Source organism: Centroberyx affinis, unplaced genomic scaffold (genome assembly GCF_046629955.1).
Source record: "Centroberyx affinis isolate AG114_WGS23_722 - 3 ecotype Tasmania unplaced genomic scaffold, CSIRO-AGI_Caff_v1 ptg001165l_1, whole genome shotgun sequence".
Classification (NCBI taxonomy): Eukaryota; Metazoa; Chordata; class Actinopteri; order Beryciformes; family Berycidae; genus Centroberyx; species Centroberyx affinis.
In genome coordinates this window covers 1-15,341 of record NW_027279696.1, presented here as the reverse complement: position 1 = coordinate 15,341, position 15,341 = coordinate 1, and the positions used below count along the sequence as shown (strand labels likewise).

At 39.9% G+C, this 15,341-nt stretch overlaps 1 protein-coding gene across 1 annotated transcript; it reads right to left on the bottom strand.

Moving 5' to 3' along the window:
- Window positions 1-9,564: 9,564 nt before the first annotated feature.
- On the bottom strand, window positions 9,565-15,043 carry LOC139648158 (myosin heavy chain, fast skeletal muscle-like; the record flags this gene model as incomplete). The annotated part of the gene is made up of 19 exons (XM_071524195.1): window positions 9,565-9,585; window positions 9,767-9,898; window positions 10,021-10,116; window positions 10,211-10,315; window positions 10,400-10,570; window positions 10,659-10,784; window positions 10,891-11,094; window positions 11,193-11,501; window positions 11,654-11,778; window positions 11,930-12,095; window positions 12,187-12,370; window positions 12,654-12,850; window positions 12,932-13,050; window positions 13,142-13,268; window positions 13,603-13,992; window positions 14,094-14,184; window positions 14,309-14,454; window positions 14,539-14,715; window positions 14,801-15,043. Coding segments are annotated over 19 exons (3,129 nt in total), but the record flags the coding sequence as incomplete, so codon positions are not given.
- Between the last annotated feature and the right edge of the window lie 298 nt (window positions 15,044-15,341).

Sequence of the window (15,341 nt, the reverse complement as noted above, 5' to 3'; positions counted from 1 at the left end):
TTTATGTCATTTTTTCCCTAAGATGTAGTAAGAATGAGTTTTGGATCGTTGTTGTTGTTTATACACAAACAAACTTACTTAGGAACTCAGTGGTAAAAGCACAGATAAGAAGCCTTTACAGTTTATAGCATGATTTATCTATATTTACAGCCACGTCTTATGACTTTTACGTAAATAAAAGCACAAAAAAATTCATAAGCATGTCCCAGTAGAAGTAAAACTTGATATGATAAAATCAAGTGCCAAAACAGGCTATAGCTGGCATAAAAAATGGAGTAGTGGCTTTTTACGAATGTGTGTTGACACTTCATTGATATCTGTTACAGTTTTTAGTCTATCATTTACCTTACAACATGTTTACACGCAAAGTATGTCTTTATTAATATAAAGATAGAAAAGAACTGTAAAAAGTCATTTGATCTGCAACAGTAGTTGTTTTGCTTTAATTATATCTACTGAACTGAATGGACAGAATGATCAAAAGGGCAGAAATCAGGTACTTCATTAATATACACAGTAGAGAGAATTCCGATTTAATTAGTGAGGACCAGACAGGGTTTATGAGAGGTCGACAGACTCAAGATAATATAAGGTGGAATTTACATATTATAGATCATATCCAAACTAAAAGAATTAGTGCAGTGCTGCTTAGCCTCAATGCAGAGAAGGCATTTGACTGTCGGTTGGACCTTTCTGTATTGAGTGCTGGAGAGATTTGGACTCAAAAATAATCGATTCAGTATATTCAAACGCTATATCAATCCCAGCGGCTAGGATTAATATTAATGGCTGTTTAACTGACAGTTTCTCCCTGGATCACGATACACGACAATGATGCTGCCTTAGTCCCACCCTCTTCACTGTGTTTATAGAACCTCTCGCACAAGCGATTAGACAGAGCCAAGATTTGAAAAGGGTAAATATAGGAAATGAAGAGCACATTGTAGGACTCTTCGCGGATGATATAATAACCTATCTAAAGGAACCAGATACCTCCTTTCCTTATGTCAACTCTTGAACAATTTGGCCATTATTCAGATTACAAACTAAACATTATGAAAACACAGATCCTTTCTCTTAATTACTTTCCAAGCCAAGACTTAAAAGAAAAATACAGTGTTATATGGATTACAAAATCAATTAAATATCTTGGAGTAACTATAACAAAACCCTGCCCAAGACTGTTGTACATATTTCAATCTATCCCAGTTCTGATCGCAGAAATACAATATATAGCCTGGGACAAATTGATATCCAGTTTATTTAGGCTGGAAAAAAACCAAGGGTCAGATATAAAACACTTCAAGGGAGGAATGTCTTTGCCAAACCTGAGGGAATACTTCTATGCAGCCCAGATGAGATATAGTATGCTGGTGTTGCCCAAAATATAAGGCAAGATGGAAAGGTACAGAAGTAAACACAAAACCATACCTAATTCAGGCATTGTTGGGAGATAGAGAAATTAAACCAATCCTGAAGAATAAAAATTACTAAGCAAACTTTAGAGATCTGGGGTATAATAGTATAATAATCCCAACAATACAAATTAGAAAGAGACATCAAACTGCTGAACTGGTTTGCTCTGGACCCCAAATTCAAACCAGGGACTAATGATGCCAGATTCCAACAATGGTTGACCAGGGGTATGAAAGCCTCGTGCACACTTGAAAACAAAGATTTATTTAGGTATTTCCTAGTCAGGGATTTCTACGAAAAGGAGAAATTAGGCTAAGGGTAATACTGTGATTGATGTATTAAGTAAAGCATATAAACAGATTAAAGGTAACACTGCCCTATACATAAAAGCAAAGTGAATGTGTAATTATCGGAGGCTGATTGGCATCATGTGCGTAACGCAGCATACTACAACTACATCAAAAAAATTGAGAGAATTTGGTTGGAAAACATCATTCATTTTTTTATTACACCCCACATCAAAAGCAAACAGCTCTTGACACAACAGCAATGCTGAAAAGATCAATGTTTTCTGGGATAAGATATGGTCAGCGTTGAGAGAGATCTTAGGATACAAAATCTCCAATGACTGTAAGGTACTATACCTTGGTGTAATATCAGAGGATGTGGTATTAAAATGTGACTGGCAAGAAAGCAATCACCAGAAACTGGTACAAAACTGAAGCCCCAGGACTCGAATAATGGATGGACATTGTAGGGGAAATATTTACAAGGACACAGGAAGATGTGTTGCATAGAAAATGGGACAAATGGACGACCTACATCACAAACAAAGAGGACACTGCCAACTCTGATATGAAAAAAAACACACACACTGTGTTCATTGTTATCTTTTGTACGATAATAAGCGACAATACCACGCTTTATTGTTAAGAGACAATTCAAGCATTTCAGTGAGCAACCATTCTTACATAATGCATGGGAATGCTTTAAATAATTTGTTATCACTATATGTGATAAGCATGCTCCTACTAAAAGGTTTAGAGTCAGTAGAAGAGATAACCAATGGTTCTCTGATAAAATCACCTCTTTATGCAGCTTGGGCAAAGGCCAGGACATCCGATACTCCAGCTGTCTTGACTTTCTTCAGGGCACTAAGAAATAAGTGGACCACTCTAATCAGAAATGCTAAGGCTGACTATAAAGGACACACTTTATAGTGGAGTTACACACTTGTGTAAATCAATCTATAGACCTGAATACTGATGTAAATTATCATGCAAATCGGTTTAGATTGGAAACAATCTCAACTGCTGAGGTATATCAGGCCCTAAAAAGCATTGACTGTGCTGGACCAGACAATTTAGATCCATACCTTTTAAAGACAGCTGCTGATTTTATTGCAGAGCCCATTGCCTTTATTTTTAGCTGAGCCTTGTTTCTAACTATTCCAAAGGCCTGGAAGTCTGCTTATGTTCTTCTTCTACTTAAGGGTAGAGACCTCTCTGATGTTAATAATTATCGCCCTATTTCTAAATTACCTGTCATGCTTTAAGTATTTGACTCATTAGTGATTGCATAGCTGAAGCAGTTCTTAATGGAAAACAATATTCTTAATGAATTTCAGTCTAGCTTTATGTGTTTAAATCTTTTTTATTGTGGAAGCAGTCGTAAAGTACATTCCGTATTACAGATTTGTCCTCACTTTAGAATTAGAGACAGAACAAACAAACAAACATTGTACAACTGATCAGTTTGAGTTATCAATGTATTGGAGAAGGGGATGCCAGATCCTGTTGAACTGTTTCAGTTTGTTTAATAGCGAGAACCGTATTCTCTCCAGGTGCGAAAGTTTTACTATTTCTTCCAGCCACAATTTGACAGGTGGGACCTCTGCCTTTTTTCAAAACATTAAAATAAGCTTCTTTGCTACGATAAGTGCATAAGATAGCAGTTGTTGTTGACAGTTATTAAGCAGGGAAAACTGATCGGAGACTCCAAGCACCACCAGAAGAGGGTCAGGTTCAATTACTGTATGCAACATATCTGACAAAATTTGGAATACATTTGTCCAAAATGGAGTTAACCTAGGACAGAGAACATAACTGTGGAGAAGAGTGGCTTCTTCAGTATGGCATTTGTCACACAGTGGAGATACATCTGGAAAGATTTTGTGTAACTTTGTTTTAGCGTAATGAAGTCTGTGGATAATCTTAAATTGAATAAGACAGTGCCTAGAGTTGGCGGAGCATTTGTGTATGTTCTCCAGAGCCTTATCCCAAAGATCACCATCTATCTCCTTACCCAGCTCCTGTTCCCAGCGTGTTTTTATACCCTGCCCAGAGGGTGAGGTTCTGAACAATAATGAGTTATAGAGTAAAGATAATGGGTGTCTGTCCCTGCCTCCCATCTTAAAGAATCCATCAAACTTTGCTGGTTCTATTTTCTCTTTTTTAACATAATCCTTGATCTGCAAGTATCTGAAGAAGTTGTTCCTATGGAGACAATATTGGACCTGAAGATGATTGAAGCAGTTAAAGCTCCCGTCTACAAACAGGTCTCCAACAGTCCGAAAACCCAGATCTTTCCATTGTGTAAAACCTGAATCTAAAGTAGAGGGTACAAAAGAGGGATTCCCTGCTATTGGTAGGAATGTGGATATGGAATCAATTTCGAAATGGGATTTGATCTGTTTCCAAGTGCGTATAATGCTATGAGTTATGTTATTGTTTTTATAGGTTGATTTATCTATTTTTATCGGTGATAAGATCAGTGCACCAATCTCATAAGGAGTACATTCCTCCCTTGCCATTTTGTAAAAGTATGGTCTAGCCACATTATAATAGTGCGAAGCGCACAGGCATAGTAATAAAGGGAGAAGTTTGGGCCATTCCCCCATCTAATTTTGATTTACAGAAGTGAACCTTACTAATTCTGTGAGCCTTATAGTGCCATAGAAATGGAACAATGATGGAGTCAAGTTTCTTAAAGAACTTCTTAGGTAGGAAAATTGGAATATTTTGAAATAGGTAAAGAATTTGGGCGAGAAAAAACATTTTTATTTTCAGTCTAGCTTTAGATTGGAGCACAATACAGTCACAGCAACCACGCTTGCTACCAATGACATCATTAGTTCCCTTGATAAGAAGCAACATTGTGTAGCATTGTTTGTTGACTTATCTAAGGCTTTTGACTCAATAGATCATGAATTACTCTTACATTGACTATATCTACTAATTACATTGGATTCAGTCAGGAAGCATTAGGCTGGTTCTGGAATTATCTGACAGACAGAATGCAATGCGTCTATGCTGAGAAACACAAATCTGAATTTCTAGAGATCACTATAGGTGGTCATCTATACAGTTGCTTCCTCCCTTAATCAACCTTTTACAGACCTCCAAATTGCTTTTCAAACACTTCAATCTACACTTTACCAGTTGAAGTTAGTCTTAAGCTATTTTCCCTGGAGTAGGGGCTTCTCACTTAGTGCTGCAGAGTTGCATAGGAGGGGGATATACAAGGTGTGCCACACCATCTTACCTGTGCATGTAACACCCCTGGTCGTCACCGTGATTCACAGTAAATCCTTGGGCCCACCTTATGTTACTTGTTAGCTTATTACAGAGTATTTAAGGGGCAAATTGAGTCGGGGGCAGGGGCTATGACCCTTTTGTATTCTCGGCCGTCCGGAGTAGAATAGATTTGAACCCCTACCATGCGGACGTGTTCCGTCTGCTACACATGCATGCACCCAGACCTGGCGCATTTATTTGCCTCACCCTGACTTCCTGTTTACACTCCCAATCAAAGGGCTATGTCACACAAACTGAAATAGCTCTGCTGAAAGTGCCTCATTGGGATCTAACATTACCTTTTCGTTCTTTGGTCCGTTACCTTTTGTAGCTTCTCTCCCCAGCGTTGATATTTAAAATATGATCCGAGTGCAAGCTCTTCCCGGATGGTTAAAGCTGCACTAGTCGATTTTCCGACCACTAAAGGGTGACAGAAACCAAAACACATTTCTCAAACACAGTAAAACTACTGGACTACGGTGGCCCCTAAGGACAAACAGTGCATAAAGGCTAATAGCTAAGCTTATGGAGAAGTGTCACCGGTTACCAGTCTCACTTTGCCAGATTTTTCTCCCACTGAAGGTTACACGTCCCACAATGACAAGTGAAGAGGTAGGTAGCAAGTTTACTAGTTTAACAAATTTACTCGCTCACTTCATCGATTCCTCCACTACAAGATTTTTTTTCAGGAATGGGAGGGGGTGAGGGCAGCTTTTAAACAGCGAGGGAGGAGACAAGCTAGTTTTTAAAAAATTAAAAGCTACTGAATGGGCCGAGAGGAGCTTAGAGTCGTTCCAGGTTTTGACAACAAAAAACAGCAACACAGCTGGCCTGCGTGTGTGGATATTGGTTTATCATTCATCATTCAGTCTCAAGGAAATCTCCACATAGCACACATTAGTTTCAGGATTTGTATAGGGTCTGAAATCGCTTATTGCAGGTTTAAACAGAGAGAGACTCTGTGGCTCCAGGCATCATTGCGGAATACAACTATCACTTTTCACAAACTGCAGGACCCAGAGAGGCTCCGGCTAATTGCTGGATGTCAACTTCGATGTTAAATCTCCCTGTGTAGTCCGGCTGTGTAGTGAACTTTCTCCTCAGAGGATTACCGTCTAAAAATTTTGTGAAAGGGGCGCCCTGGTGGCTCACAGAGTAGGGCGCGTGCCATAAGGCTCAGTCCTTCCTGCAACGACCCGGGTTAGAATCCGGCCCGTGGTCCTTTGCTGCATGTCCTCCCCTCGCTTTCTCTCCCATACCTTCCTGTCTCTCTCTCACTATATCTCTCAAATAAAGCATAAAATGCCAAAAATAAATCTTTAAAAAAAAAAAAAGTTTTGTGAAGAAAAATGAAATTACCACTTCTGAAGCTGACCGCTGTGCCAGGGCACAGTTTTATTTTTTATTTTATTTACATAAAGTGTTATGGTATTTGAAAGTCTGATAAGTAAGTGGTTAGTGTTATAAATCACCTTTAAGCAGAGCTTTTTCAGTTTGTGTGACTAGGAGTGTAACGCCGGGTTCACACAGGACGCGTAGCGGCCACGGAACGGCCCTGAAGCGGAGGCCGCTTCCTTTCAGCGCACATGTTAATAGGTCAGGGCGTTAACACTGCCACGGTGCATAGAAATACACTATAGATGATCATATCTTCATTATATCACCACAGAAGCACAAATATATTAAATGATAAACTCACCAGGGTCTTCACTGTTGTTGTTGATTAATCAATCTGCACTGATGCAAGTTTTAAATGCAACACATTGTAGGATGATGATCTATCTGGTTTGAATTATCACTTGCCTTTTGATAATTGCGTCTGTTATTGAATTACCACAAAAGTAAACAAGGATAGATGTTTAGGTTTGTTTATGCTACTTAATTTATTTAGGCCTATGTAAGTAAGTAAGTAAGTAAGTAATTTATTTTTCAAAGTGTCATGCACCAAAAGGTGTCCAGCCCGCATAGGCTTACAAGACACTACAAACATAACAAAAAGAGCAATAACATAGTGTGCGCGAAAGAACAAATACAGTACACCTCCATACATGTCAAACAATGTCAAACCAAATATGAGCACAGTCCTGCTCCTTAGACATTACAGCTATAAAACATAACTTAGGCACATCTGAGGCACTGACTGTGCCTCTAACACATCAAACATAAAGCGCCCCCCTACGCTGTTGGTAGGCATTTAACACAAACTGAGCTAGGTGAAACACTTTGTCTGTAAACAGGTACTGAAGTCTACATTCATCAGACATAGAGAACAAATCAGGACATTCTGCAGATATTTTACAGAAAAGCCTATATCTAAGATTATGATTTAACGGACAGTAGAACAAAAAGTGCATTTCATTTTCGACCTCTCCCAGACCACAGAGGTGACATTTTCTATTCTCCCCTGGAATTGAGTGGAAGCGTCCGGTTTCCACTGCCAGAGGCAAGATATCACATCTCAACTGGGCACAGACAGACCTCTGTGCTCTGGTCAGGTGACATAAGGGTGACATAGTGCTCTGGATGGTAAATACACTTAATCAGACTGTACGTTCTCAATTTTGGTTTACATAAAACTTCTTCTGACCATTTATGTTTATAATTTTCAAATAGTATTGTTTTAATTTGACTAATACTACAAGATAATTTATTTCTATATATATATTGGAGACCTGCCTTGCCAAATATTTTTGCAAGCTCCCTTGCCCAAGAATGATTATTTGAAAAATCCCAATAGAAAATTTGTTTAGTAAGTCTGTTATCAGGCATGTTGATTAATCTATTCCACAGTCACAACATGTCACCCTTATGCCGCACTTCACATGGCTCCCATCCCATGTCACCACATACTGCAAGTTTTGGGGCCATTTTATGCACACCCAGAAAACAGCGCATAGCTCTGTTCTGAACTGCGTCACATTTGTCATTATTTAAACAGAGAGAGAGAGAGAAATCTAGGTCCCCTAGGCTTTCCTAATTATTGCCTGATCACAAGTCACGACTCTTGCTGAGAAAACAAACAAATAAACATGACTGCTTTGATATCAGTTTGTGAAGAAAGGGAGAAATGAAGAAGATGGAAGATATAAAGTTCATCCTTGATGTGGAAAAGTACAGTGAGCTGTCAGCATTATTTCTAGAACAACAAGCTTTGGTGGCTATTGGAGCACAATATAAGTAGCCTACAGCTGTTTCCACGGGGTTTCGTCCTGTAGAGCAGCAGAGCTGATGGCCGGCGCCCAGAAATACGCTTCTTGTTTGGACAATCCAACTGCGAATCGCGCGCGAAATAGTAGAAAGTAACACAGTACTTGGCTGCTACGCGCCCTGAGTGAACCCGGCGTAACACGGAAATCGGGGAGATTCACATGAATGCCCCAGTTGTTTTCTAAAACAACAGCTGTAGTGAAGAATAATGGTGTAAATATTGTTTTCTTTTTTTATTATTATTTTTTGCTCTTTTCAGAACTCGAAAGATCTGTCCCCACAGGCTGCTACAGAGTTGTGCTCACAACCTCCCTGTGTGTTATATGGACAAACAAACTTCACTTGTCTTTCAACTGGCATGAGATTGAGTAGATAATGAGAGAATTTTCATTTTTGGGTGAACTATTCCTTTAACAAACAGTCAGTCCAGCATTCTGGACCCCCACAAGTGGGATCCAAGTTGTCCAGTACCCAGAACTGTTTGTTTTGATAATTTGTTTTCATTAGTTGATATTTCTTCAATAATACATTATTTCGAACTGTTACTGTGCTTTCACACCAAACGCGCAACCGCGGAATTGTGCAGAGCAAGGCCATTGTTTTCAATGAAGGACGCGGCAGTGCTCTCCAAAACAGCTGCGCAGCCGAAAGCGGTGCGAACCACCTTGATATTTCGCCAGGTTTTGCGCCCAAAGTTCTTGGTGGTGGCAATTGGACATATGGCGAAGGAAAACATGTCAAAAATGTGTTAAAGTCAAAATTGCATAAATCCAGTATGGTGGACAGGTGACTTGAACAGCACGTCCGGCTGCATTAGGATACCAAGTTTGGTGTTAATTGAACTTCCAGTGTAGGAGTTATGTGTATTGGGTGTACTTATTTTATTATTGTGCCACTAACTGGACTATCAGGGACATTTTTCTTGAGGAACAATCCACCATCAATATCTATCGATTTGCCAACTGGAATGACTGTATCATGTACCATCTCCATCACCATATTGCAAAAATGGTGGAAAACAATAACAATAAACCAGCACAAAAACATAACCTGCACAAAAACAATAAGGATTCTGCCCTATAGGCTTATGTTGTATTTCTAAGAAAAAAATTTGGTTCATCTGACAGTTTCTTCTACATCTATATTTGTATATTTGTAAACTGTAAAACTGTGCTTTTACCACTTATTTCCTACAAAATATTGTTTGTTTATCAACAGTGACCCAAAACTCATTCTTCACTCACTACATCTTAGGAGAAAAAAATGACATAACAACTGAAAGTGATTGAAATGAAAGTGATTTTATTGAACAATAAAAACGTACCCATCATATTATATGATGAGAAACAGTCAGCCATAGTGTGTTTTATTCAGCTGCCTCTTTTCCCTGTAAAAGAAATTTATTAACAAAATTATTGTTATTTATTCATTTATTTTATTTTAAGCAGTTTTTGATCACAATTCAACATTTTAACAAGTATCTGCACACTACAGTATTCAGTGACACACAGTATCAATTCAGTGTTTTATTTTCATAAATTGTTTATTTGTTGTATGGCCTCACTTACCTTGCCAGAGTCACGGCTCTTAGCTCTCAGTTTGTTGACCTGGGACTCAGCAATGTCAGCACGCTCCTCAGCCTCCTCCAGCTCATGCTGAACCTTCCTGCACTTGGACAGATGAACGTTGGCTTGCTCCTCCTGGAATGCCATAGAGATAGCTAAGTGTTTAAATCTCTGAAATGACTATAGGTGTACTTTGATTGAAATTTAGTATAGTATCTAGTAGTTACACATGTAAAAGATTAATATTTTGCCCTTACCGCTTCCTCAGCCTGCCTCTTGTAGGCCTTCACCTTGAGCTGCAGCTTGTCTACCAGATCCTGTAGCCTAGTAACATTTTTCTTGTCCTCTTCAGTCTGACAGAAAGTAAATATGCAAGTGTAAATATCTTCAGTAATAACTATGTATATTTGACTGATATGGATGCATCAGCTGCAAGTCAGACTATACCTGGTAGGTGAGTTCCTTAACTCTCCTCTCATATTTGCGGACACCCTTCACAGCATCTCCTCCTCGTCTCTGCTCTGCCTCAACCTCTGCCTCCAGCTCACGCACCTTCAGAAAAGAATCAGACATTAAGAATCCATTTTTTTTAAACAGTCTTATATAAACCATGCAAATCTAACATATTTCTCTTACTCTAGACTCCAGTTTCTGGAGCTGCTTCTTGCCACCCTTCATGGCCAAGTTCTCAGCTTCATCCAGGCGGTGCTGCAGGTCCTTGACAGTAACCTCCAGGTTCTTCTTCATCCTCTCCAGGTGAGCGCTAGTGTCCTGCTCCTTCTTCAGCTCCTCAGCCATCATGGCAGCCTAGAAAAAATGTGTATTAGAAATGTCATAAAAACATGTACTTACTTGGAGTAAAAAGAAGAAAGTAACAACCGCAATTTAAACATACATCAGTGATGGCCTTCTTGGCCTTCTCCTCTGCATTCCTTGCTTCCTGAACAGTGTCATCTACTTCACCCTGGACCTGGACCAGGTCAGTCTCCAGCTTCTTCTTTGTGTTGAGAAGGCTAGTATTCTAGAAGTGAAAAAAACAGTTCACTCATGACTATAATGATATACACATATTATTTTAAAAATGCATATATTTGAGAATTAGTGAAGAAATTATTTTGTTTGTTTACCTGAGAGTGCAGAAGGCCAACACGCTCACTAGCATCCACCAGCTCTTGCTCAGCCACTTTGCGGCCTCTCTCTGTCTGTTCTAGAGCAGCCCTAAGCTCTTCAATTTCAGCCACCATGAGACCGTTCCTACGCTCCACCATGGCAGCCTGCTCCTTGACGTCTTCCTGTGCTCTGACAGCATCATCAAGGTGCAATTGTGCATCCTAATGCAAAAAATATCAAGAAAAGGTTTAGAGAAATATCAGAATGTGGCCACACTAACAATGTCTATGTATGTCTGCACAACTGCTGTGTGTCCTACCTTCAGTTGTCCCTGGACATTCCTCAGCTGCTTCTGGGCTTCAGCAGCCTGGCGGTTAGCATGACTCAGCTGAATCTCCATCTCATTCAGGTCTCCCTCCATCTTCTTCTTGATTCTCAGGGCATCATTCCTGCTCCTGACCTCAGAGTCAAGAGTGCTCTGCATGGAGTCAGTCACCCTCTGGCTGTTCCTCTTGATCTGCTCCATCTCCTCATCTTTCTCTGCCAGCTTTCTGTCAACCTCACCCTTAACCTGGTTGAGCTCCAGCTGGACACGCAGAATCTTGGATTCTTCATGTTCCAGTGTTCCCTAACAATTTAAAAAATATTAAAATAGAGCCATTCCTACCCTTTGAATATTAAATTGGACAGTCTTCCATTTTTTGATTAACTATTTAAATTTCTTGTAGAAAATACCCATATTAACAATTGCAATACTAAACTCTATAGAAGAAGTTGTACCTCAGCTTCCTCAAGTGCTGTCTGGATTTCAGCCTTCTCTGTCTCCACCTGCTTCTTGGACTTCTCCAGCTCATGGATGCTCTTTCCAGTCTCACCAATCTGTTCAGTCAGGTCTGAGATCTCCTCTGCAGAAAGATTTGTGTGTTTAATATTGTTAAATCTTGAAATGTAGATTATATAGTTAATTCAAACTAATGTACATATATATTGATCCAGCCTGTTCTCATTTCAAGTCAACCTAACTGCAAATGCAAACATTATCTGGTAGAAACTCACGTTGCAGGTTCTTGTTCTCGCGCTTCAGGGTCTCCAGCTGATCCAGAGCTTCCTCATAGGAGTTCTTCATCTTGAACAGCTCAGTGCTGAGAGAACGAGCCTCTTTCTGAGCTCCTTCAAGCTCTGCCTGACCCTCCTCATACTTTTGTTTCCACTCTGCCAAGACCTGAATAAGATGCAACCCATACAGTCGACATAGTTTCATATTCATCAATACAAAAACAACTGATTATACTTCAAGAAGAAAAAAATGCTACCTTGTCAAAGTTCCTCTGCTTCTTGTCAAGGTTGGCAGCCAGCCCATTGGCCCTCTCCACATCAATCATGAGGTCCTCTACCTCACCCTGGAGCCTCTGTTTGGTCTTCTCCAGAGAGGCACACTTGGAATTCACAGCCTCAATCTGCTCCTCAGCCTCCTGAAGGCGCTGGGCAAGCTTTTTCCTGTTGAATATTTGTAATTTGTCTCTCAATGAAAATAAGTAATTGAAGCCTTAGCCTATTGCTTGATTTTCTGACTAGGCCTCTATCAACAAAATCATTTTAAAATCATTTTCAAATTCTATTGCAAAGCATTTTACCCCAATATTTAAAATCTATGCAAACATAAATAGCCACTGAAATGTTTGATACATTTGACACAATTGAAATATACATGCATGGCCACCAATAGCACTATGCTCCAGTTCTTAACTGGGCATGGAATGTGGGTTTGGATTTTACTCACTTGGCCTCCTCAAGCTCCTCAGTGCGCTGGATGGCATCAGTTTCATACTTGGTCCTCCACTGGGCCACTTCACTGTTGGCCTTGGACATTCCACGTTGCAGCTCAGCCTTCGCCTCCTGCTCTTCCTCAAACTGCTCCCTCAGAAGATCACAGTCATGGCGGGCCGATTGCAGTCCATGGGCAAGGGCATTCTTGGCCTGTTAAATTAAAGACTTTTGAGTGTGCAAAATTTCCAATACAAACAAGACTTGATCAATGGACACTCAATAGTTTCTTACCTTAACCTCCTCCTCAATCTGTCTCTTCAGCTCCTCAATCTGCTGTGTGAAGGCCTGCTTGCCTCTGGTCAGTTGGGAGACAAGAGCTTCTTTCTCTTCAATCTGACGACCAAACTCGCCTAATTGAAATATTGCATCAGTTTTGTATGCTCAGTATATCTGAAAATACACACAGCAGAACACCCTGTTTGAATGGGGAACTATACATACCATTTTCTGTCAGGAGACGTGCTTTCTGTGCACTTAAGTCATTCATCTGACGGAGATTTTCATCATTCTTGGTCTTGATTTCACTGAGTTGATCCTCAAGAGTTCGGCACATCTTCTCCAGGTTTCCCTAAAAACAATAAAACAATACAATTTCAATGTATTCAGCATGTACTTTATTGCAGGATCTGAGATTAGATTTTTAATGTTACAAATATTTATTTTTTTTAAGATTTATTTTAGGCATTTTATGCTTTATTTGACAGAGATTGTGTGAGAGAGAGACAGGAAGCTATGGGAGAGAGAGAGGGGAGGACATGCAGCAAATGATCATGGGCCGGATTCAAACCCGGGTCGCTGCGGGAAGGAATGAGCCATATATGGTACGCGCTGTACTTGGTGAGCCACCGGGGGACCCCATGTAACAAATATTTAAAAAAAAATATATATATATATATATATACCTTTGTTTTTGCAACAGCTTCCATGTTGCTGGAAAGGTCATCGATCTCCATCTTGTATTCACTCTTCTCCTTCTCAAGCTTCTGCTTGACACGCTGGAGGTTGTCGATCTGTTCTCCCAGCTCTGCAACACTGTCGGCCTGCTTCTTGCGGAGAGCAGCAGCGGTGGCTTCATGCTGTAGGGTGGACTCCTCAAGGTCACGACGCAGCTTCTGGAACTCTGCCTCACGCTTCTTGTTCATCTCAATCTGAGCAGCAGTGGCTCCACCAGCCTCCTCAAGTCTCTCACTAATCTCCTCAAGTTCCCTGGAGAGGTCAGCTCTCTGCTTCTCAACCTTGGCGCGAGCAGCACGCTCAGCTTCAATTTCTTCCTCCAGTTCCTCAATTCTGGCCTATTGAACGTAAATATGATCATTTGTAGTAAATGTTCCCTTTAAAAAAAGCCATGAAAGAAATGTAAAAATACAGAAATATTATGTAGTAATTGTGTCACCTGAAGCTCCTTGATTTTCTTCTGAAGCTGAGCACCCAAGGACTGTTCATCCTCAATCTTACTGAGGAGCTGGCTGGTTTCAAAGTCTTTCCTGTGAGAATTGTAAATAAAGAGAGTAGTTACTAACATACCATCCATCCAATCTACCAGATTATCAAACGCATGTGTTTGGGTTTGTCATGAACAAATGAAATGAAAAATAAAATGAATTTTACTTCTTAATTTTCTCCTCAGACTGCTGCTTATCATTCTCAAGATCCATGATGGATTCCTGGGCCAGTTTCAGATCACCCTCAAGCTTCCTCTTGGCTCTCTCAAGGTCCATACGAAGCTTCTTCTCTTGCTCCAGGGAACCTTCAAGCTGCACATTAATACAGGCTTTTAATTATCAAGTTCAAGAGCAAACCTATCTTTTTTGCTAATCATACTGACTTCATAAACTCACATCGTCCACTTGCTGCTCAAGCTTGGTCTTGGCCTTGGTCAGAGTGTTGACTTTGTCTTCCTCTGCCTGCAGGTCATCAAGAGTCTGCTGATGTGCTTCTTGAAGGGCTTTCTTCTCCTTGGTCAGCTTAGCAATACTCTCATCCTGAGAGGCCATCTCCTCTGTCAGGTTCTTCACCTAAAATTGCAAGAAATATTTTGTTTGAAATGGGTGATTATTCTAAAGTTATTTGTTTTACTAGCTAGTGTGAATATTCATGAACCTTGTTCTCAGTGGCATGCTTCTCCTTCTCCACTTTGGCCAAGGTAAGCTCCAGGTCATCAATGTCCTTCTTGAGCTCAGAGCATTCATCCTCCAGTTTCCTCTTTTTGGCAGTTAGCTCAGCATTGATTTCCTCCTCATCCTCCAGTCTCTCAGTTGTCTCTTTGAGTTTGGCCTCCAGCTGGATCTTACTCTTGATAAGTCCCTCGCATCTCTCCTCAGCATCTGACAGATTCTCTGATTCCTAGTTCACAATGAAACAAAAAGGAAGTAACATGTTAACATATTCTGGACAAGACATGGAAAATAAAACTAACCCTAAGCCCTTTATATTAGTCATACTTAAAAAAAAATTAACACTTTCGTAAGGTTTAATGAATGCTAATAATGTTATTTGAAGATTAACTAATGCAATAAAAATGAAGTTAATCATTTACATATTGCATGATAACTGATAACACAGTATAACTGTGGCTTCTGATTACATTAGTTAACCATTTATTAACATTGTGGTATCTCAGTTAAGAAATTTAAATTCAGCA